This window comes from Ruditapes philippinarum, unplaced genomic scaffold, assembly GCF_026571515.1.
Source record: "Ruditapes philippinarum isolate M1 unplaced genomic scaffold, ASM2657151v2 ctg396_1_1_1_1, whole genome shotgun sequence".
Lineage (NCBI taxonomy): Eukaryota > Metazoa > Mollusca > Bivalvia > Venerida > Veneridae > Ruditapes > Ruditapes philippinarum.
In genome coordinates, this window is record NW_026865475.1 from 207217 (window position 1) to 231202 (window position 23986).

Genomic DNA, 23986 nt, shown 5'->3' on the forward strand with positions numbered 1-23986 from the left:
TAAATTAGCGCCTTTGAAATTTTGGTTGCAAAATACAAAATTAAATTGAAATTTTGGTTGCAAAATACAAAATTAAAGAATGACTAATTTACGGTTAGGTTCCCAATAAAAAAAAAATCATATAATTATGGATGTCTATGAAAATTAGGATATACTTCTGACTTAATAATTACAAATAAATAGCCACCTCTTTAAAACTGTGAGCACTTTGACTATATTGCATGTAAATCAAAAAATTGAAATGAATAACTATCACATGTATGTATTACATTTCTTGACCTAAATGAGATAATTGTTTGAGGAACTGTGATGCATTTGACAAGTCACTACAGCCATAAACAACTCTTTTTGGCGATGTTGCTGATTTTCCTTTAGCATAGTCTACAAGATTCTGGTACTCAATGTAATTACCCCCACCTACTACAAACACATATGCTTCCTGGAATGGAGATTTGTTACGGGGAATAGATGAATCTGCTCTTAGAAGTTTTGGGTCAAAGTAACGATAATCTTCAATGTCTTGCATTGTTTTCAATTCCATTAACGCATCTACAATACGAGTTGCAGGGAGATTATGTCTTTTAATCACAAGATTTTTCACACCTTCCATGAAGAATTGTGACCCCTGTGACATTAATTTTGAAAACATGTTCACAGTTTTAGTACCTCCTCCACCATATTGACTCGGAGCTGCAGTCATCTTGGTGTAAGCTTTCCATCTTCTAATATATTGCAGAGCCGACACATCACAATTAGCGGCTACTAAAGCATCCCTATACTGATCAATCTGTCCATCGCTCAAAGTAGGCCCACAGATGAGAGCAATAAGAAATAACCTTAGCTTATCCTCTGGTGTCCCTGCTTCAGGATCTGATATAATCTCCATTAGGTTATCAAGCATAGCTTTACTCATAAGCTTTTCTTCAGTTTCGAAATAAACATCCAATTTACGACTTTTTATCTGATCGAGAAGAGCTGTTGCAATATTAGTGTGCATATCAATCAAACGTTTCTTCTCCAGGAGTTCTGGTAATGAGCTAACAGCAGAGGTTAACTTTGCTGTATTATCAGACAGCATACTGATAGCTGATTCATCCTCTCCCTCTATTCCCATAGCAGCTTTCAAGCTTTTCACTTCATCTTCCTTTGCACGGTAAGCATCAAGTTCTTCTTGAACTGCTTCTGCTACAGTTGGAAATGGATTACCCTTTTGTATCTGCCAAAATCTGAAAAACAACAAGTAATTATTTAAAATATTTATTGAAGCCAATGTCATTTATAACAAGATACTCCATTGATATTTTAAATTAATTATTATTACTTTAAATATTGATGAGTAATAGACTCTTTTGGGTACCTTTGTTATTATGTTGCATGATAAATTTTGATAGTGCAAATTAAAGGGACCCCACTGAGGTTGTTTGACATGATGGGACTGAAATTATTTTTTCCAGATAAATGTACCATTTGATGAAGGTTTTGACCACTATTGACTAATCTTTGTGCAAAATCTAGATCATTCGCGCACTTTGTTTTTCCAGAATAATTATTCAAATTGTAAAAAACTGACCCAAAATGAAAAGCGTTTAAACGCTTTTTACTCAAATTGGGCTAAGAAAAGCATAAAAATTCGATTTTCAATTTATTTCAAAGTATATTTCTTATTTATCTTTGCATATATTTCTGTTTAAAGTGCCCCAAGCTCATTTATGCAAGAAATTCAAATGTTATGTTTTTAGGCTTTTAAACCTCAGTGGAGTCCCTTTAATCACATTTAATTTTATTTATGCCAAACTGATGTGAGTTAGAATTTCGAACAAAAATGTTTAAAAACACTGTGACTTGCTGCATCATATATCTCACAATCATAAAAATGAATTAATTACTTGTCAATTTGACAAATCTCATATACACTACACACCTATCAGTATTATGCATATCATATGATTTTTTCTTTTTAATTGGCCTTGTTCCTCCAGGTGATCTTACTTCAGAGGCTTCTTCTATTTCAACTCTGTTCAACTTAAAGTCTAGAACATCATGACTAAGTGCCTGATATGTCCATGTATGGTGAAGCATTGTTGCTATGTCAAGATTCCTATCCAACAACACTAAGAGAGGGCGTTGAAAACTGAACTGTCCAGCTTGAACACTATCAGATGTAAAGAAACTATTGCGGGCATCTCTCAGATTTTCTCTTAACTTTTTGTCCAACTTTTCTGCTACCATTTCTGCAGCATTACCTCTGGGGCATCGTATAATTGGTACTGTTCCTAATGTAACAAATACTGAAAACAAACTCTCTACTATAGTGTCCATTATTTGTTCCATTTCGGAATCTTTTACATCTCCGCGGTTGATCGAGTAGTATGATATACTGTCTCTATCCTGATGTCTCAATGTAAACATGTCATCTTCTAATGAAATAAAGTTCAAATATTGGTCAAACACTTTAGAAACTTGTGTGACACTGCCACTGCTGATGGCAGTACTTGCCAAGTCTTCCAATTTCTGTCTGGGGATGGCAGAAATAAAATTTAGGTAGTATGACTCATACAACTGATTTTCGAGATCTCTGCAAATTCTCTGGACATTGTCGTCTGTTGGCATGACAAAGTACACGGCTGGAACATCTGGTATCGTGTCTCGATCAGAGTGCAAATTCAGGTGTAGTGTCACTCCCAAGTCACGCAGTTCTTTCACTCCAAGAAGAGGCGAAATAATGTCCTGGCCGAAACGATCATAAACAAGAACTTTCCACTGAGGTTCAACATTAGTTGTTTTGTTTATAGGGGCGTTAAAATTCAACATTCGCTTTAAAGCAGTAATTTGTTTTTCTCTCAACGAAGTCGCCATTTTGACACAGCGACACCGGCTATGACGTGGCGATAATTACGTTGCAAAAGGGAGAAAACTCTCTAGCGCTTATTAGGTCAGACGCTACCATTCGAATTCAATTTGTATGAATCTATATTCTGGATTACCTGCCCTTTTCTCTCCGTTCAATAGTAAAATTTATAGTACGACGGGAACCAGACTAGAATCTATAGTGATATTTTCTTCTAGATAAGTAAGAAATCACATTTTTTCAAGAAAGTTCAAATAAGATTTGATCAATATCAGAGACTTTTATTAAAAATAAAGCTCTGTGGCAAGGAAAGCACGACATGTTCGTGCATTTGACAGAATCCGCGTGGGATCGAATTTTACGGTTTAATTAAATATACTGTAACACAAATCTTTTTTTATGGTTTTATATTATAAATATGATGCTCAAATTAATATTTATCAATTTTGTAAATTCCAAAAAGCATTATTTATAAAGATATTACTAAATTTAACATTTCATGTAAATAAAGGGAGGTAATAAAGAAATTATTTTCTATAAAGTCTAAGTCAAATTTTTCAATAAGAAATGAATGCATATATTTTAATGATTACATATAATATGTACAAATATTTGCAGTACATGTACATATTTCACATATTCTTCGATGTTAGAAAACTGTTTAGATTATTATAAGCATAATTATATACATATATATAATTTCACATAAGTGTGGTATACAACCTCAATTACAACATAGCCAGGATCTTTAAAGTACTGGAAAAAAACAAAAGAAAAAAAAGAAGAAGAGAAACGCACGCCTGTTTCATATGGATTTTTATACGAAAATTATTTAAAAAGGGTCCCATCAAATGTATATCGAACATCTTAGTTTTCTACTTTTGCATGGGTAAGTATTTGTTTTACATCTTGGATGGGTAGCACTTTATTGGCGGCAAATGAAAAAAATATCATTTGGTCATTTATATCTAGATCTAGGCACTTTTTTTAAACATTAAAATTTTATGTCATCTACAAAAAAACAACTTTGATTTATATGACTCAGAATGCAATGGTCATGAAAGGGGCCGGTCAATCTTCTTTTAACAAAAATAACGCTGTTTTTTTTTTCATTTTGTTCATAATTATAGAATCTAAAATGTACGTAATCTAGATCTACCTGCAATATTATAAACGAGAAGTGTTTTTGAGGCTCAAAGAGCACGCAGATCTATCGGGTAAGTATGGAACAGAATTAATGCATTTATTCAATCTTGCTTGATGACATTGGAACTTGCATTATGCTTAATTCCATCTTGCTTGATGACATTGGAACTTGCATTATGCTTGATTCCATCTTGCTTGATGACATTGGAACTTGCATTTTGCTTAATTCCATCTTGCTACATGACATTAGAACTTGCATTGTGATTGATTCCATCTTGCTTTATGATATTTAAACGTTGCATTATTCTGGATTCCATTTTTCATTATTTCATTCAAATATCTCATACTGACCAATTCTTTCATTGAGTGATAACTATTAAACTGGAACAAGCCATTTGGAATACTAAAATGTTAACGTCATATACCTTTCTGTATAAGCTACCTTTCTTCATCTCTATACAAACTATTTACGGTTTAGTTTTTTTGTATTACTTTTATGTAGAAGTCATTTAAAATTGACTACTTTTTGTTCCCTGATATATTTTGTTAAAATGGGACTTATTTGATTTATAGCTCGCATGGCGTGATTACTATTAGCTTTCGCTTATATCCATTATTCAGTGTTTATGCTTAATAAAGCACGGTGTCTGAGGCTTTGTGGATTATGTTTGATCATCTTACATTATGATAGACAATTTAAACAATGTCTAGCGATTTGTGAACTGTTAAGGGGCGAGAACTCTGTTAGCGAGATCAACGGATTTTTTCCATGATTCGCCTATCATCGGAATTTTCCGTACATGTATATATTACGGAATACCGTTAGGGCCATCGTGGTTATACGTTAAAATACAGAGGGCGACAATGCTATAAATACGTACCAAGCGCTTTATACATAAATTGCAGTGGAAAGAATATAAATACAAGTAGTAAGGATTATGCAATATAATTTTATGCATGCATATGTATACAGTCTAATAGAAAAAAAATATGCTCGTAAACAGTTATTCAATGGGGCAGTTATACGTACAGTGGCGGATTCAGGCCATGGCTTAAGGGCTGCACCTACCCCCAAAGATACGTTGATGAGCTGGGATGGTTTATATACGTGTAAGTTTCATGCAATAGTGGTCATAGTGTACTCCCTTATCAAAACATATAATGCTGTCATCCAGTTGTTAAGCACCTGCCCAGGTACTGCGATTGCGAAGGTCTTTATCTAATGGCTTGGACATTAAAAGCAAAACTTATTAATTGGCCTTTTAACTTAATAAATGTCTCAGAGTCACTAATAGTTGCGAATAGGTATGTAACACATTAAAATATACATGTATAATAAGGAAAGAAGGAAGTTGTTTATTTTTGTGACATGTGCATAGTCAATTATAAATGTTAGGCATATGAGTGTCTGATTATAGATCAGACATCCCGCACACACCACCACATTCACATACATTTGTGCTTAAAGATATACTATGATCTTTCAGTAATATATTTTTATCACAGAAATTTATTGAAATCTATAAAATTCTTACTAAATATGTTTTATTTAAATAAAAACACATACACATAATGTATAGGAATCTGCTTTCCTTATTACGGGTCAAGTAAAGTTGTGCCTGTCTTTAAAAGAAACTTCCATATATATTTTTGTAATAACACTATATATGAATATTTATACTGCCCACTTACAGTGTAAAGGATTTAAAGCACAATGTTTGTGTGAAGCCAAATTATATTTATTTTATTTTACAAAAAAAAAAAATCAAGTTTGTACTGTACTAAGTCGTGGCCACGAGTTTCTAAGTGACATGTGTGTGTTTTTATTTATCTCGTGCGCACGAGATACTGTGTCGTGGCCATGAGCTACTAAGTCGTGGCCACGAGATAGTTAAGTCGTGGGAACGAGATACTATATCGTAGCCACGAGATACTGTGTCACGGCCACGAGTTACTAAGTCGTTTAAGTCGTGGGAACGAGATAACTAAGTCGTGCAGACGAGATAGTTAAATAAGATAACACCATGATTTTTTAAACTTAGAAAATTTCTGTTTAAAGATTTACGTGCAACATTAATCTTTGAAAATACTGAAGTGTTCACTTTGAACTTAATACATGTCTTTAGGATCATAAGGCCCATAAATCAAAGGCCTGTTAACATTGTTCATACCATAACTTGAGAGGGACTTAGTCCTGGTTTTTTTATTGGGAAGGGACATTGCCCATGGACAGTAGATATCCTATAAGGATGTTTGTGGTCACAGGTCAGGTAAACATGACACTGCATGTAAAATCCTTGTCTGATGAATGATAAAGAAAGAATAAGCCGTAGTTTATATAACCTAAAAAGATCAGTAGATGGCACCTAATAATTTTTAGGCAATTTGGTCAGAAATAAGGGTCACAATGACGCTAAATCTTTGACCAATCAATAACTTGTATAAATGGCACTTTTACGGGCAAGTGAAGTAGGGGCATCCTTGTTAGGAAAATTCATTTAAATAGTGTAATTTGATTGGTTATTTATCTCGTTCGCACGACTTAACTTTCTCGTGGCCACGACTAAACTTTCTCGTGGCCACGACATAGTAACATGTTCCAACGACTTATTCATCTCGTGGCCACGACTTAGTAACTCGTGGCCACGACTTAGTTATATCGTTCCCACGACTTAATTATATCGTGGCCACGACTTAGTAACTCGTGGCCACAACATAGTATCTCGTTCCCACGACTTAACTATCTCGTAGCCACGATTTACTTATCTCGTTCCCACGACTTAATTATCTCGTGGCCACGACTTAGTAGCTCGTGGCCACAACATAGTATCTCGTTCCCACGACTTAACTATCTCGTGGCCACGACTTAGTAACCCGTGGCCACGACACAGTATCTCGTGCGCACGAGATAAATAAAAACACACACATGTCACCTTTGTGCCACCTTAAGTTTGATAATATTCAATTTCACTTATCACACACGCTCAAAAGAAGTGTAAACAATTGTATAAGAGGTGAGTTGCCACTTGTAGGATGAGTTATTAGAGACATATATAACTTTTTTTCCACATGCTGGCGGAATCTTCAAAAACACGCACTTTTCGTCTGTCGCATCGTGTTCTCTTGTTTTTCAGTAAATTTACATGTCAGTCCCCAACTAACACTGTTCTGTATACGCCCCTATATAAAGTGGACGTAACTGTGCCAAAATACGGGATCATCCGGAAAATAACGGGATGTACCGACAAAGCGACACCTGCTGTCATAATATGAACACAAATTATTGCAACTCGCAGCAGTGATCATGTATTGCATTATATTTGTAATCAGTGAATATATTGAAGCATATGAATGCTAAGACACATCAAATTCGCCAAATATTGATCAAAATGAATATTGACATAATGTCGACAATATAAGTGGCAGATTTATAGCAAATTAAAGATACAATTAACTACCATGTTACATATAGTTATAATTAAAGAATGTTATCTTAAACACCAAACATAATACGTTGTCCTTAAAAAAAGATGCAACTAAACATATAGCATATTAAAATATGTGAGTTTGATGGTTTAGTAGGGAACACACAAGGTTGCAATTACATGAAAGTGCATTCAGTAATCATAAAGCATGATTGAATTCAGCAAAACGCAGGCTTTCATTGTCATAAAGAAGTATAGAAGCAAGCATAATGAAAGTTCCGATATCATAAAGCAAGATGGAATAAATGCATTAATTCTGTTCCATAGGTAAGCTTAAACTGCCCGTGTTTACCTAGGTAAGTCTAGAGGTTGGCTGTTGAGGTGTAGAATCTGAACATAGATAAGATATATCAGAAAAAAGATCTATAAGACAGATAGATGATATCTTCATCTCTGGAAAGATCTAGATTTTATCTAAAGATGGCAAAAAAACAACAACAAAAGTGCGCGTTTTAGTATGTTACTTAAAACCTGTTTTCTAACAAATTTTCTCTATCTCATCTTTAAAGCTCCAGTATATGCAAGAGCTCCTGAGCTCAGACATTTCATTTTAATAGTTTTGTCGGGCATTTGACGTTTTTCTTTTAAAATTTCCCGCCAAAATAAATTTTGGTCACGTGATACCATGACTGAACAATGTCACATGATCTTCACGCGAGTTGAACATCACATGATTCTTTGTTTTAAATCCTCACTTTGCAAGTAGTGGACATAGAAGAAGGATGAAGGGTTTAGCGCTGTTACTTTTGGGGGTTATTGTATCCATGTGCAATGGACTTGAAAGGTAATTTATGCTTTTTAGACTGTCATTCCGGTGAGTAATGTATGTTACTGCAATAGTAACCGGATATGATCATATGTTTTATATTTTTGGATGACACAATGCATTATCCTATTCCACAGTTCCTGCATTTTTTAAATTTTCACAAGGGGCCAGTATCTATATATCTATATAACTTTCTATTCCCATTTTAAAACATATATACATTTATACACCTAAAATAATAGTAGATCTAAACATATTCGCTACTGGTCAGGGACTAGTCGAAATATCAACGCGATCAGAGCTACGCCCTTTTGACCATGTCAAAAATTATCTAAAAATCCCGTAGGTTAAAATATTTTGACTAGTCAGGGACCATCAACCGGACACTTTTTGAACATTTTTCTATACAAATTTCATAATTTTAAAGCTAAAGGTACAAAAATTTGACACAGTACAGCTAGGTTCTTCTCCTAACTAACAAACTAGTTTGTTTAGTTCTGATTATGTTGACACTTATATCCGAGGCCCGTCAAGGAGGGTATCAAAATTACCTAAATTGTACATACTACAGTACCATGTGTCCGGACAGATATGTAATAATGTTGATTTAATACAGATAAAAGCTTTGGTGTTCTTTTTTTTATTTTTAACATGACACACAATATTTCAGCAGCAAATGCTGAAGTTTTGGATATTCTATTGTTTACTTTGCAAATAATTATTGCTGTTATATGAGGTCAGGCATTGCTTTCTTGACCCCCAAATTTCAACGTCAACATTCTTGAAATAGACATTAAAATATTACCATTTACGGAGGTTGAAATAAATTTATTTACTTAATTATAGAAGAAACATGCATTTATTGTTGATAAAAAAGTGACTGACAACCACTGAACAAAGAAAATTCTAAATCAAGCATTTTCGGGGCCGTCCGGGTTTGGTGGTTGTCTGGTTTTGGTGGTCCCCAACCAGTACAGCTGGAAAAAAGTTACCTATATTTTTTTAAAACTATTTTTACAAGTTTTTATAGAAGTACACCTGTACACAATCATACACATTATTAACCTTTGAAATTCTTTAGGTAAATTTTGAACCAAGAAGCCACATAATTTTTCTTAAAAGGCCTTTTTAAAAAAAATGTTATGAGGAGGCCCTGGCACAAGAATGAGTGATTAAATTAAGTCAAATGATGCTAATAGTCAGTATATTTGCCAAATAAAATCAAATATAGCTGAAATTCATCTTTGAAAATTGAAATGAATTGTAACTAAACCTATGAAATAATTCCTACAATGTATAATGTATATGATAATGGGGCTAAAGCTATTTTTGTTACAATGCTAAGACAGTTGCATAAAATGAAGATATGCAAGTCTTTCTAAACATACATTGTATTGGGTTTCACAGCTAAATAGTTCTATATGTAACCCTTGATGGGTATGTATACATGATTGTTCTCTTTAGTCATTACAGATAAAGATATAATCAAATCTTTTGATATTACAGGATCAAATTGCACAAGATGAAATCTGTAAGGCGTACTCTCCATGAAGTTGGAACATCAATTGAATCTCTTAGATTGAAATATAACAGTTATCCTATAGATGGCCCAGCTCCTGAGCCACTGTCAAACTATCTTGATGTAAGTTTTTATTGTTTAACTACCTTGATAAAAGTTTTTACTGTCCAGGTACATTAATTAGTTTTTACTGGCCAAATATCTTGGTAAGTGAATACTGTCTATCTTGATGTAATTTTTTTACTGTCTAACTACATGTACCTTGTCTTGATGTAAGTTTTAACTGTTTAATTATATTAATGTAAATTTTATCTGTTTCTGACTTTCACTACCAATATATAAGTTTAACTAACTTTACTTTTGATGTTTATACTTTTTAACTACCATTAAGTCTTTACTACTTTGATGTTACATTTGAGCTGCTGTCTGTCTGTATTTGTTTTTGAGGCACTGTCTAACTACTTAGTTTTTTTCTGCAATTTCTCTGTATAATTTTTAATATGCTACTTTTTCTGTCTTTGATTTATTTCTAATTTTCTAAATGGATTAATTTAAACCATGCCAGACTTTCAAACATTTGGATTACATTTAAATAGTAATACTTATTAAGAAGCAATCAGGGAGTGTCTCCAAGCCCATCTTTTCCATTAGGAAGATTTCAATGTTTATTTATGATACAAAATTTAAAAACAAAAAATTAAAACAATCAAATCAGCCGAAGATAATTAAGACACACACAACTATAAACTTTATAAATCATACCATATACATTATCTTAAATCATTGTTAACAACTTGTTTATTTCTGAAAAGACTTTGTTCCAGTGGCAATGAACTTGAGTCATGAGGCAACATGATCATTCATGTGAAAGTCCTACATCTTATTGATACACTTATCAGAGTCATAAGTAGATAGGGGAGATTATTCAGTAGATAACAGTAACCTATTGTTCTAGTTTATGTATAGAATAGTATCAAGATACAGTTCATGTACGTACATATAATAAATTGTATGATTAATAAAATGCTTGATGAAGACAATTTCTTCTATGCTTTTTAGCATCATTTTTCGAAGAGAATTTTCCTCATTCTATGTAGACTTATTACTTCAAACTTGGTATACATGCTCGCTATTAAATGCGACACAATTTGTAAAGAAAATATAATCCTAAATTTAATGTTTGCAAAATTATGCCCCTCCTTTTTCTGAACATTTTTGTGGAGGTCCATTATTATCAAAATCTACAAAACAATTGCTTTAAATTTTGTAAGGTTTGTTCACTATACAAAATTGTATGCCTATCAAAAGGGAAGATAACCTGCAACTTCATTTTGCTCAGTAGGGATATTTACTTCAAACCACTATCAATACGGGATCCCATTTTAATAAAGGGCAATTAATCGTGAGTAGTATTTTTGCACAGTTATTCCCTAATTGATATAGCATTTTAATATCTCCCAATTGACATAGCATTTTAATTTCTCACAATTGACACAGCATTTTAATATCTCCCAACTAACACAGCATTTTAATATCACAATACTGACACAGAATTTTTGTTTCTCTCTATTGACACAGCATTTTAATATCCCCAACTGACACACAGCATTTTAATATCTCCCAACTGACACAGCATTTTAATTTCTCCTAATTGACACAGCGTTTTAATTTCACTCAATTGACACAGCAATTTAATTTCTCCCATTTGACACAGCCTTTTAATTTCTCCCAACTGACATAGCATTTTTGTTTCTCCCAATTGACACAGCATTTTAATATCTCCCAACTGACACAGCATTTTAATTCTCCCATTTGACACAGCGTTTTAATTTCACTCAATTGACACAGCAATTTAATTTCTCCCAGTTGACACAGCCATTTAATTTCTCCCAACTGTCTTAGCATTTTAATTTCTCCCAATTGACATAGCATTTTAATTTCTCCCAACTGACATACCATTTTAATATCTCCAAATTGACACAGCATTTTTGTTTCTCTTAATTGACACAGCATTTTAATTTCTCCCAATTGACACAACATTTTAATAACCCCAATCTGACACAGCATTTCAATCTCTCCCAACTGACACAGCATTTTAATTTCTCCCAATTGACACAGAGTTTTAATTTCTACCAATTGATATAGCATTTTAATTTCTCCCAACTGACATACAATTTTTGTTTCTCTCAATTGACACAGCATTTTATTTCTGTCATTTGACATAGCATTTTAATTTCTCCCAATTGACACAGCAATTTAATTTCTCCCAGTTGACACAGCCTTTTAATTTCTTCCAATTGACACAGCATTTTAATTTCTCCCAATTGACACAGCATTTTAATATCTCCCAATTGACACAGCAGTTCTATCCCTCCCAATTGACACAGCATGTCTGTTCTTCTCAATTGACACAGCAATTATGATGTTTTCTGTTTAAGTTATATAGCATATATATTTGTGTTCTAGGCTCAATACTATGGACCAATTACCATTGGTACCCCTCCTCAGAGTTTCAATGTTGTGTTTGATACTGGGTCATCAAACCTGTGGGTACCATCTAAGAAGTGTAAACTCTCAGACATTGCCTGTTGTAAGTATTTATCAACAAAAACAATGATTTTATGTTATGTACTAATAACTTCTAGTTGAATGGAATTTCTAAACGGCAAATGCTATCATCTTAACTGTAAAGAATTAATGTAATTGAACATAGGATAGACATATCTGATACCAGATTTCTTGAGAATTAATTTGAAAGTGTCTTGTAATTATAATTAAACCAGAGTTCTCTGATTACCTGGTAACTAGATTAATCTACTTTTTTGCTTTATTGATTTTGAAAGGGATTTATTATCATCCAATAAATTTCCTAAAACATTATGTGATGTAATATAATGCTAACTTTACCATGGTGTCAGTCTTAATAAGTATTTTGAATTTAGCTTATTGAGTATAGCTTATTGCAATACAGATAGAGACTTTTTTCCTCATAAAACCTTTATTAATAGTGAACAAACATTTTTCAGTACTTCACCAGAAATATGACAGCACCAAATCTAACCTTTATTTATAGTAAACAAACTTTTTCAGTACTTCACCAGAAATATGACAGCACCAAATCTTCAACATACAAGGCTAATGGAACAAAATTTGAGATCAGATATGGATCTGGATCTCTTTCAGGTTTCCTAAGCACAGACACTGTTACAGTAAGTTAATCTTAATCATAACACGCCCTGATAGAACCCATTTACTTTTAAATTATTTATAGTTATTTTAGATGTTCAAAAACCTTTAAAAACACTTTCTTTCATTGTAAACGTTTGTTTGATTTTCTAAAATGAAACCATTGTAGTTTATGTAATGATATAGAAATGCATGCTCCCTATCTCTGTTGGTTTGAGTTATATCCTGATTTTGATTTTAAACTATTTTATTATAGTATTAATATATAGTATCAAACCTAATTTCAAAACATGGAGTTACATTGCTGTCACATACAATCATGTACAATGAAAAGAGTTAACCCATTACTGCACTAAGGTGACGATTATAACTAACAATATAGATTTTAAGAAGACTTTGAAGGAGTATCATTTCCTCTTTTTTTCAGATTGGATCTTTGAAAATCACTGATCAGACATTTGCAGAAGCCACCCAGCAGCCTGGTATAACATTTGTTGCTGCTAAATTTGATGGTATTCTTGGTATGGGATTTAAAACAATCTCTGTTGATGGTGTTACACCAGTATTTGATACAGCTGTTGAAGAGCATTTGGTTCCAAAGGCAGTTTTCTCATTCTGGTTGGACAGGTATGTATAGCTACTTTTTTAATGCTGCACTCCCTTCTTGTTTTGGGGAACAGTACTTGTAAATTCCATGATTTTTTTTATGGAAATTTTCAAATTTGTGACTTCTAAAGGAGAAAAAACGAAATTAAACTTTTAACAACTGAGAATGCACTGTTGCCACACATTAAATTAAAATTTCAATGTAATTAATTCCATGCATTCATGCTACATGTATTTTCATATTCAAATTGTCATGTCTGGAGAGGTTTAACCAAGGATGCCTTTATTGTTTTAATATACATGGTTATAAAAAAAACTAACTGTAAAATTCCTAAACAAAATAGTCACCTGATATTTCTAGGTGGTTTAGCAATAATTTCATTTGTGCATTACCCGTATTAATTGAAAATTTACTTACATCATTATTTCAATTAAGGTACTTTAGTACAGATTATTTTAAAAATGTTATTTTAGCTTTTGTAATGCAACAAATTAAGAATATTTGTTTCAGAAGTCTTAAAATGTTTCTTCTTTTTCAAGGGGTGAAAATGTGAATCAGAATATCAATAATCATGTAAATTGTTTGAAATCACAAATTTATTATTTTATGGAATTACAGAAACCCGCAAGCTGAAAGTGGTGGTGAGCTGATCTTTGGAGGCAGTGACCCAAAATATTACACTGGTAATTTCACATATGTACCTGTCACTAGACAAGGATACTGGCAATTCAAAATGGACGGGTATGTTTAACTTGATACTTATTGTAAAATTATTTAGATTTGTAGACACCCAGTATTGTGAGAAAGAATAAAAATTGTTGAAACATGCTCTTAAAACACATTCAATACATTGTATACACTTCACTTGTATATGTAGGTGAATATTGTATGCAAGATGTAAATAATAGTAGGTTTTGTACATTTAGGACAAGATAGGCAATACCTGTAAAGTACTTCGATATTAGTAAATCATAATTATATGATCTTGTATCAATTATTATGATACATCCTTTAACTTGCATCTTAGTACAAATATACCTACATACTTGGAACAAAAAGAGCTTCTTTGAACAAGAGGACCAGCTTGGTACAAGAGGACCTACTTGGTACAAGACTAGTGGAACTTCTTGGTACAACAGGCTAGCCTGGTACAAGAAAAGCATCTTGGTATAAGAGGAGCTTCCTGGTACAAGCAGAATTTCTTGGTACAAGTGGAAACTTGCTGGTACAAGAGGAGTTTTTTGGTACAAGAGGAGTTCCTTGGTACAAGTGGAACTTCTTGGTACAAGAGGAACTTCTTGGTACAAACAGAACCTCTTGGTACAAGAGTGGCAACTTGGTACAAGAAAATACATGTATATGTTTGTATATTACAGCATCACTGTTGGCTCTAGCACTTATTGTGATGGTGGATGTCAGGCTATTGCTGACACTGGTACTTCACTTCTTGCTGGACCCACTGAGGAAATTGCAAAACTTAACAAACAGATTGGTGCTACACCCATTGTCGGAGGAGAGGTTAGTTATTATTATACTAGTTTTTTCATGGTAACAAAGTCAACTTACAGCTTAAGGGGTGAATAAAAACCTCTGTCACTCCTCTATGCAAGTGCACAATTGACCATTTCTGCATTATGTGTTAAATTCAGTACATTTGAACATTTCTGCATTATGTGTTAAATTCAGTACATTTGAACATTTCTGCATTATATGTTAAATTCATCAAAATTTAGTACAGTTGATCATTTTTGCATTATGTGTTAAATTCTGTACATTTGACCACTTCTGTATTATGTGTTAAATTCAGTACATTTGTTCATTTCTACATTATGTGTTTTTTCAGTGAGTACATTTGACCATTCCTGTATTATTTGATAAATGCATTAAAATTTAGTATATTCGATCATTTCTGCATAGTGTGACTAATTTTTTCATTATTTGATAGATTAAGAATATTTGATCATCTCTGAATATATAATAAAGTCAGAATATTTTATCCTAATTATTATTTCTTTATATATTTATGATTTTAGCTCGGATTTATTAACATCTGCATCACAATTTACAAGTTAATATCTCCAAAACTACTTAATTGAATGGGTTGAAACTTCACACACTTCACTTAATTGAGAGCTAAGTAGGAGGTCACTGCACAAGGCCTATAACACTAACATGGTTTTTGACAGAATTATGGCCTTTTTTTAACTTAGAAAATTCTACATTATCCAGGCTCATGTTTTATTATCAAGCACTTATAAAAGTTGAGCACACTGTCCTACTGACAGCTCTTGTTTACTTGTTTATTTAATTGTTTCAGTATATAGTTGACTGTGGCAGCATAGACAGCCTTCCCCCAGTTGTGTTTACACTTGCTGGAAAGGAATTCACTCTTACAGGAGCAGAATACGTCCTAAAGGTAATTTTTCATTCTTTCCCAAAACCAGTCAGTATTACCCATCAATCCACACATAATTTTCTTATATTCCATATTTGCACAGGTAAATATTGCTTACAGGTTTACAAATATCCAACTTCTTTCAATGTAATGGTCTTTTCCGAAATTATTGATGGCTGTGGTGGTGGGGATATATGTTCAAAATGAATTCTTTTTTTATTTTCATTTAAACAAATTATCCTGTGTTCTTGGTGGAAAAAATGTAAGAAACTGTAAGATAAGATTAAAAATAATTTTTTTTTTAAAATTCTGATGCCAAAATTTCTATTTTATCATTTATATTAAGTGCCTCAATGTTTAAATGTTAATGACCATGCTGACTTGGCTAAGCCATCAGTTTATGACCAAGTCAGCCTGTATATTGGTACAGTCTGACCACACTTTTGACTGCTCAGATTTACCATAGTAGTCTGATACCGATTATAATAAAATCAACATTGCAGTGTGTGTAATTAAATGTAGACAAAGCCAATACCTTTTAGAGTAAGAAACATATAAATCCCTGTAAACCCTTTCAATCAATTATCCTGTCTTACCCATGCACTTATTTTACACCACTTTCCCCATTGTTTACATAGGTCAGTGAGATGGGACAGGAAATTTGCATAGTCGGATTTATTGGTCTTGATGTACCCAAGCCTCTAGGTCCGTTATGGATTCTTGGAGATGTTTTCATCGGCAAGTACTACACAGAATTTGACGAAGAAAATAGCCGTGTGGGGTTTGCTACCGCTGTACAGAATACAACACAGTCCGGAAAAGAAATGCCAATGTACAGGTTACAGCCGGCTAAAACTGTCCGGGCGGACAAGAAAATTTCTGTGATAATGAATTAAAGACTTTTTCAAAATCTATGGATAGCTTGAGCAGTGCCTGGCTTGTGTTAATTTGACTAACTGTTATCTCTTCCCTCAGATTATATTAATTTGGAAAGCAGTAAATTTACTAGGTGTTTTGTTATTCAATTTCCTTCAAAAATGACTGCAGGTATGATATTTGTAAGATAAAGTTGCATCATATTAGAAATTATCATAAGCTTTTAACAGATATAAAATTTTTATTTAAGTTATAGGAATTGGAAAAATAATTGCAAATTTTTTAATCAGACTGATTTATATAAACATCACAGTACTGGAAAAGGAAACGTTTGTGCTATATAGCAAGAAAAGTGCTCATTTTCAAAGATCTGTTTCTTTAGAATAACAGTTTAACCGCATATATAATTTGCCATACAGTTATAGTTTTTGTTGTGTCATCATGTATGAAATATCACATAATTCTACCGAATATGAAATAATATTTTTTTGATGGTTTGAATTTTCTTGTTATGGGTGCATATGATTTTAGGAATATTCATCTGTGTTCTATTTCATTTTTCTTTACTTTAAAAAGAATCTCGGTTGTTTTATTTGAAGATCTTTTAAAATAGTGAAAGTGGACTTCTTTGCTCTGCTTAATTTGTATTTTACAAATAGAATTGTTAAGAGTTTCTTCCTATTTTTTTCTTGTATGGAGATTTGCATCGCACTTGCTCAATGAAATTGTGCTTAGATATATATTTTTTTCCTGGCACTTATTTTTCTTTGTACATATTGCAGTATAAAATTCAAGTCAGCAATTTCTTGTATATTAAAGTTGTTGTACCTATCGTTTTTAATATTTATGAATGTCAAATGGATAAAATTATTGCATAGCTTTATTTGATTGATCTTTGGGAAAAATAAAATTACTTCACAGAAAATGTAACATATGGGAAATACTAAACTATATTTATGGTACAATGGATAACAGTAAAACTTGTCTTTAAAGACCAGTCTTATGTAATAAAATTGTGATCCTTGTTGACATTAGTAGTCTGTCCAAACAGAAATTTTATTTAAACACACTGGCTGAACATAAAAGATAGGTGAAGATTTTATTTTTATTGTTATATTTTTAGTATAATGGAAAGAAATTATGTCTGACACAGGTTTGACTGTAATGAAGAAAAATCTAATACCAAGAAATTTTTTTGAAAATGGTTGTACTAACTAGAATTTCTTTATTCTGTACACCATCATTCCATTTGTATCTGTGTTATTTTTCTTGTTGTTGATATTATAATAAATGTTTTTGTCCTTGTTGCCTGGCAACACTATATATGCTTTCGTCCATTTTTATCACAGTGAATCAACAAAATGTTTGGATTTTGGTACAATATTGTTGTTGTTCACTGACTTAAGACTAAGGACTTGTGGAGAAAATTAAATACTATATAACTTTATTTCTACATATCTATGATTATTTTGTTGTATATTTTTGTCTTTTGCAAAAAGATCTTATTTACTTAGTGTCATTATTTTAGTGACCACAATAGTCTGTGCCTTTCTTACTAGTTTTGGTTCTCCTTTTTGTAATTCAAATATTAGATAGCTATTTGGCATTTTTTTTATGAAACATCATGCTTATTTTTTGCACAGATAGACTAGTTTTCATTTGTAAAAAATGACATAATTTTCTTCTGTGTTTACCTATAGAATGTGTAATATGTTGTCAGATATTACATGTAATTTAAGTTAAATTATTTGAGTTGTTGTTCCTTTCCACCATTTCCCTTACCCCCCCCCCCCCCAAAAAAAAAAAAATAAATAAAAATATTGCACTTTTATTTAGTGAAAATATACATAGCACTCATTTTTACCGTACTTATTCTAATAAACAGTTGCCTATTTGTATTTATATATATATATACATATATATATATCTTTTATGCTCACCAACCAACAAATTTAAGGAGTATAAGTTGCTACTTCATTCTTATGTATTCTGTCACATACATTTGTATATGCATATAGTTATGTTTCTATTCCTTTACAACATTTTAAGTTACTTTGAAATGATTTTTACTGACAAATTACATCATGTAATATTGTGAAAATTTATTCAACAGATAATTATCTGATACTTAAGTTAACTTAAGTTTACAAACAAAAAGGTTTGATAGATAAACAGATAAGTAATAGAAAGAGCATCAAAACACGAGGCTATCTGATTTGTACGAGGGGTCATAGCCCCTGAGTTTAAATCAGATTGCCGAGTGTTTTGATGTTCTTTCTCATTTGTGTCATAGTCAAACATAATAACACGTTCCCTGTTGTCACAATATGAAACCCCGGAGAAAAGTAACCAATGAATGAGCATCTAAATATGACATTTCTGTCGCTTTCCCTTTCTGCCGTCACAATAAGTAAACCCCAGCAAAAATGAGCCAATCAATGGGTATGCTCTGGAGTGCGGGTAACTAATACCTGCACTCCAGTTAACGCACTGTGCATGTATATGTATACGATTTAACTCGGACACATTTTCAGCAGAAAGGTCCCCAAACTATGATACAATTGTCTATTATTTAACTGGTAAGTGGTTGCAGTTATGGGCATGTGTTAGTGTTTTTGGAAGTTAGATACTTATTTGTTATTTATCTAACAGAAAAAAATATCTAGGTAGTCTGTGTTGTGTTAACATGAAAACTACTAGTTAGTCAGATAGTTAACGTGGTAATTATATGGTTAACTGTTGGCAGAAAGATGCCAACATAACCTACCAAATAATTATGGGAGATATTGATCAAAAAATAAAGTTGCTAGAAGAAATTTTTGAAGTTGGACATAACCAAATCTTGTTTGAAATTCTTTCCTCTGAAGTTATCGAGGTTGTTTCAGAGGAATACTCGGTTACTAAAGTGTTTGAAAACAACAAGGGAAAATGGATTCTTTTTTTCTTTAAAGTCTTCAAAGCAGTGAATTTATGCTGCCATATTACTCAGCTATTACAGAAGGCTAAAATTAACCCTTATTTTAACGATATTTTTTTTGTGCAGGTTTCACAGGGAGGTCAGACACAGTGTATCAGTGGCTTCCTTGGACTAAATGTGCCACCCCCTGCAGGACCTTTATGGATTCTTGGAGATGTGTTCATCGGACAATTCTACACAGAGTTTGACCAGGTTAACAGCCAAGTTGGCTTCGCTACATCAGTGCAGCCAGGCAAAAAATGAGAAAAAAAATAGACTTGAAAATTAAGAGAAAAAAAAGAGTAAAATGTGTGTTATGGAAAGATATTAAATTGATTTCCACTCCTGATATTTGTTTTCTTTTTCATTCTTTTTCAGGACAATTTGGAAAAGGATGTTTTTTTTATTTAAAATTCCTGGTTAGACATACTTGTACATGTAATATGTAATGTGCAAAATTAAAAAAAAAAAACAACATAATTTTTCTTGCATTTTGCATACGGTACCAGTGTACAGTAATACTCCAAGGGGTAACCTGTAACTGCCAGTTTAACATTTTCAATAAGATCTATTAGACAAAAATTATTCTTACAAATAAATTCAGTATACTAGTATCCTAAGCCTGTAAAATTCAGAATTGTCAGTAAAATTTTGGCCTGCCAATTCATTTAGAACAGCAGGATTCAAAACTAAAATAGCAGTCAACTCCATATTAGCTGCGCACTTTCAGAAAACTAGATCAGATATTAGCAGTTAATGAAATGAACCTGAAATAATCTGTTCATAAATGATAATAAATATCTACTTGACCTTTACACATGATTAGTGTACCATTTGTTAAAATACTTTAAGATTAGTGTCCAGTCACAATGATATTTATACAGATAATGCATATAATACAGCCCTTTTGGTCACACTTGGCTGTGTCACGAAGTATTGAGCTAAGCCAGTCTGAACATACACAGTATCTGATCAGACATGTTACTGATAGGTGGGCTCAGTTTTGATAATAAAATCCCCTTCCCTACCCGCAGATTAACAATGGACTTTTCCAATATCTAAGTAAGACAAGACCATTAGAGTAAATGTTAGTAAGAACTTGAGGGTTTGAGTTTTGATCATACAATATTTTATGACTTTTTGTTAAGCACATCAGTGGTGATAATTATTATTTAACCCATTACCCCATGAGCATTTTGTGAAAAATGGCTGTTTTCATTGAAAAGTCTCCCCTTACAAGTTCAAGTTGCTATAAAACTATAAAAACTGCTTCAATACTAATCAAACTTGGCACAAATGTTGACTGGACCATTGCCTTTGTAACAACATGCTCAGTCTTAAATTTCCTGTTACCATGGCAACTAGGGGACATCTCAAAATTGCCAAAAATCACTATTTTGCGTTGATTTTTTCCATCAAAATTGATTTCAAAGTGCTGCCACTTCTCAATGGATTGAGTTAGAGTCAAAGGCTTTTCAGCATTGGTTACACGTTACCTTACGATCAACCTGGGGTCATTTTTAGCCTCTCACAAGTCCAAAATTTTCTTGGCGATGAGGGGGACTTCGCCCCCCTTCAAACCCCCCAAACAGAAGGGGGCACATCCCCCTTCATGCAACCCCTGATGTATCTTTTGGATGGGGGACGGCGCCGAAAAAGTGGTCAATTTTTTAAACAACATTTCTCAAACAAAAACAAGTGTTTTGGGGCCTAAATAAGGCAATTTTTCACCATTTGAGAAAGCAAAAAGGGGGGGGGGGTGAAAAAAGCGTAGAAAGGCGTATATATCTGGTAATGGGTTAACATATATGCGACCTATAATGCAGCAAGGTAATAATTCAGGACCAGATTTAATTTCTTTCAGTTTAACAGTAAGAACACCTAACCCTAACCATGATTAATATCTTAAATGGAATTGACCATCTTTGAATCTCGCAGGATAAAACTATTTATCAATTTTAGGGGGGAAAAAATTGTACTGAGTGAAAAGCTAACAGTGCAGACCATGATCAGGAACCTGATGGATGTGCTGTGTGTAGACAGGCTGGTTTCCACTGATTGCACAAGTAGATTTAGTCTGTCTGCAGGCTTCGGGGGTTAACCAAGCAATGTACAGTTCTAAAATGGAATCATAACAACCCCATTGTCTGGTTCCTTGCCTAACATACTTTCATAATTAAGTTATAATATCTATCTAACAGTTTGTAAAGTTACATACCCGGTACATGTAGTATCAGGGGCATCATCAATCATGACTAGACAAGCCCAGTTGAAATAATCAAAGGCTAACCTTTAAATGATACATATGATTAAACAAAATGATACATTGATAACCTATTTTTATTTTCTTTGCAGACTGATTGGACAGGTCATGGTCCTTTCTTAATCTAAGTTTAGCATCATATCTAAGTCAAGTCCATTCCATGTGTCGCAGGGTCATATTGATGTGTTAATGTTTTATGTTATTTGTAAATGTATGTCCCGTATTGTACACCATAGATTATGTTATTTACATGTCCATGTCATGTCTGTTGTATTTGGTAATGTATATATCTTGTGAAGTCCTATATTTGTGTCCTTTTCCTATATTCCATCCATTCATCCTTTTATTCATTTACTCATTCATTCATTTCTTCATTCATTCATTTTACTAACCATTGGTACGGGCCTCAATTCTAAATATTCTATTTCTGCACTAAGTACCTTCACGCATGCGCACTCCTACTGAAGATAATCATGGCGCGAGCCAGACTTCGTATTCATTGATAATAAATATTTTCTGAGAGCGTATTTCTGTATTTTTTATAGGTAAATATGAATGTCTGTATTGATCCCTGGTGATACTTGTTATTCTACATTTCGTCATTCATGATTTTGTGTCATTTGTCATTATTTTGTATTTGCACTGCTACTGAAGATTTTCATGGCACGAGCCAGACATCGTATTCATTGATAATAAATATTTTCTGAGAGCGTATTTCTGTATCTTTATAGCAACCCTCAAGCCCAGAACCTCTTAGCAGCACCTTTCCCATATCGTTAGAGTGCTGCGACTCATGTGACCTTTATATGGTATAAAAATCCTACCTCTTTGACCTTAAAGGGACTCCACTGAGGTTTAAAAGCCAAACAACATAACATTTGAATTTCTTACATAAATGAGCTGGGGCACTTTAAACAGAAATATATGCAAAGATAGTTAAGAAATATACTTTGAAATAAATTTAAAATCGTATTTGTATGCTTTTCTCAGCCCGATTTGAGTGAAAAGTGTTTAAACACTTTTCATTTTGGGTAATTTTTTTACAATTTGAAAAATTATTCTGGAAAAACGAAGTGCGTGAATGATCTGAAATTTTGCACAAAGTGTTCTAAACCTACATCAAATGGTACATTTATCTGGTATAAATATTTTCAGTCCCATCATGTCAAAAAACCTCAGTGGAGTCCCTTTAACACCAACTTGACTAGTGTGATCACATTGTCCCCCGATTTAATTTTAAAATTTACCACTGCTTATTTAAGGGTATACAATTAATGATGGTGAAATTTTTAGTAAAAAGCCACTTTAAAGAAGTTAGTAAGAGTAAAGTGCACAAAGATCTGGCTTTATGTTAGTGGTGTTATCATTTCAAGCATACAATGATTTTAACCTGCTGGAACCAAAAGTGATAAGCCTCAGGTGCCAATATAAAGCCAGGCCAGCTTGCATATCAATGCTGTCTGACTAGACTCAACACTGTTGGTTGCTTAATTTTTGATATTAAAATCAGAATGGAAATTCTAGAATATACAACTTTTTACCACTGTATCTAAAGGAGAAAATTGGTAGCCCTTACTTAATCATGACTGAAATGACGTTTGAGATGTTAAACAATTTTAAGAATCACAGTCATTCAAGTGATTTTTGTGTTGCCTCTACAGAGAAGTGGTGACATATATAGATTACGTCACAAAACTTGTCCCAGTGATTTTCCTGCTTACATAACAGACTCCGATAAAGGCCTCTTCCCAAATGCAATTTTCTTTAAAATCATGCAGTTTTCTTAAAAATCTTAACATAAACCTGCTTTTTACCTTCCCAAATTAGCAATTTTAGCGATAATTTTTCCCAAAATCAAGAGGCTAAGGCCTCTTCCCAATTAAGTGAGAAAAATCACTGTGTCTGGACAACTCCTCAAAAACTATTGGCGCAATTTCAT

At 32.9% G+C, this 23986-nt stretch overlaps 2 protein-coding genes across 3 annotated transcripts; one reads left to right on the forward strand and one right to left on the reverse strand.

The window, feature by feature from the left end:
* Positions 1 to 225: 225 nt before the first annotated feature.
* Positions 226 to 2906, reverse strand: LOC132729216 (sec1 family domain-containing protein 1-like). Its single transcript, XM_060714933.1, has 2 exons — positions 1922 to 2906; positions 226 to 1226 (listed from the first exon to the last, which is right to left on the reverse strand). The coding sequence occupies exons 1-2, from the start codon at positions 2854 to 2856 to the stop codon at positions 266 to 268; spliced, it is 1896 nt and encodes a 631-aa protein (XP_060570916.1). The 5' UTR covers positions 2857 to 2906; the 3' UTR covers positions 226 to 265.
* Positions 2907 to 8109: 5203 nt separating this feature from the next.
* LOC132729209 (lysosomal aspartic protease-like) lies at positions 8110 to 20129 on the forward strand. 2 transcript variants are annotated; one of them, XM_060714926.1, is made up of 9 exons: positions 8110 to 8263; positions 9752 to 9887; positions 12231 to 12354; positions 12855 to 12973; positions 13378 to 13577; positions 14176 to 14298; positions 14934 to 15075; positions 15875 to 15973; positions 19872 to 20129. In XM_060714926.1, the coding sequence occupies exons 1-9, from the start codon at positions 8202 to 8204 to the stop codon at positions 20046 to 20048; spliced, it is 1182 nt and encodes a 393-aa protein (XP_060570909.1). In that variant the 5' UTR covers positions 8110 to 8201; the 3' UTR covers positions 20049 to 20129. The 2 variants fall into 2 exon arrangements, with proteins under 2 accessions (XP_060570909.1, XP_060570908.1); XM_060714925.1 differs by lacking the exon at positions 19872 to 20129 and adding an exon at positions 16591 to 18572.
* Positions 20130 to 23986: the final 3857 nt, after the last annotated feature.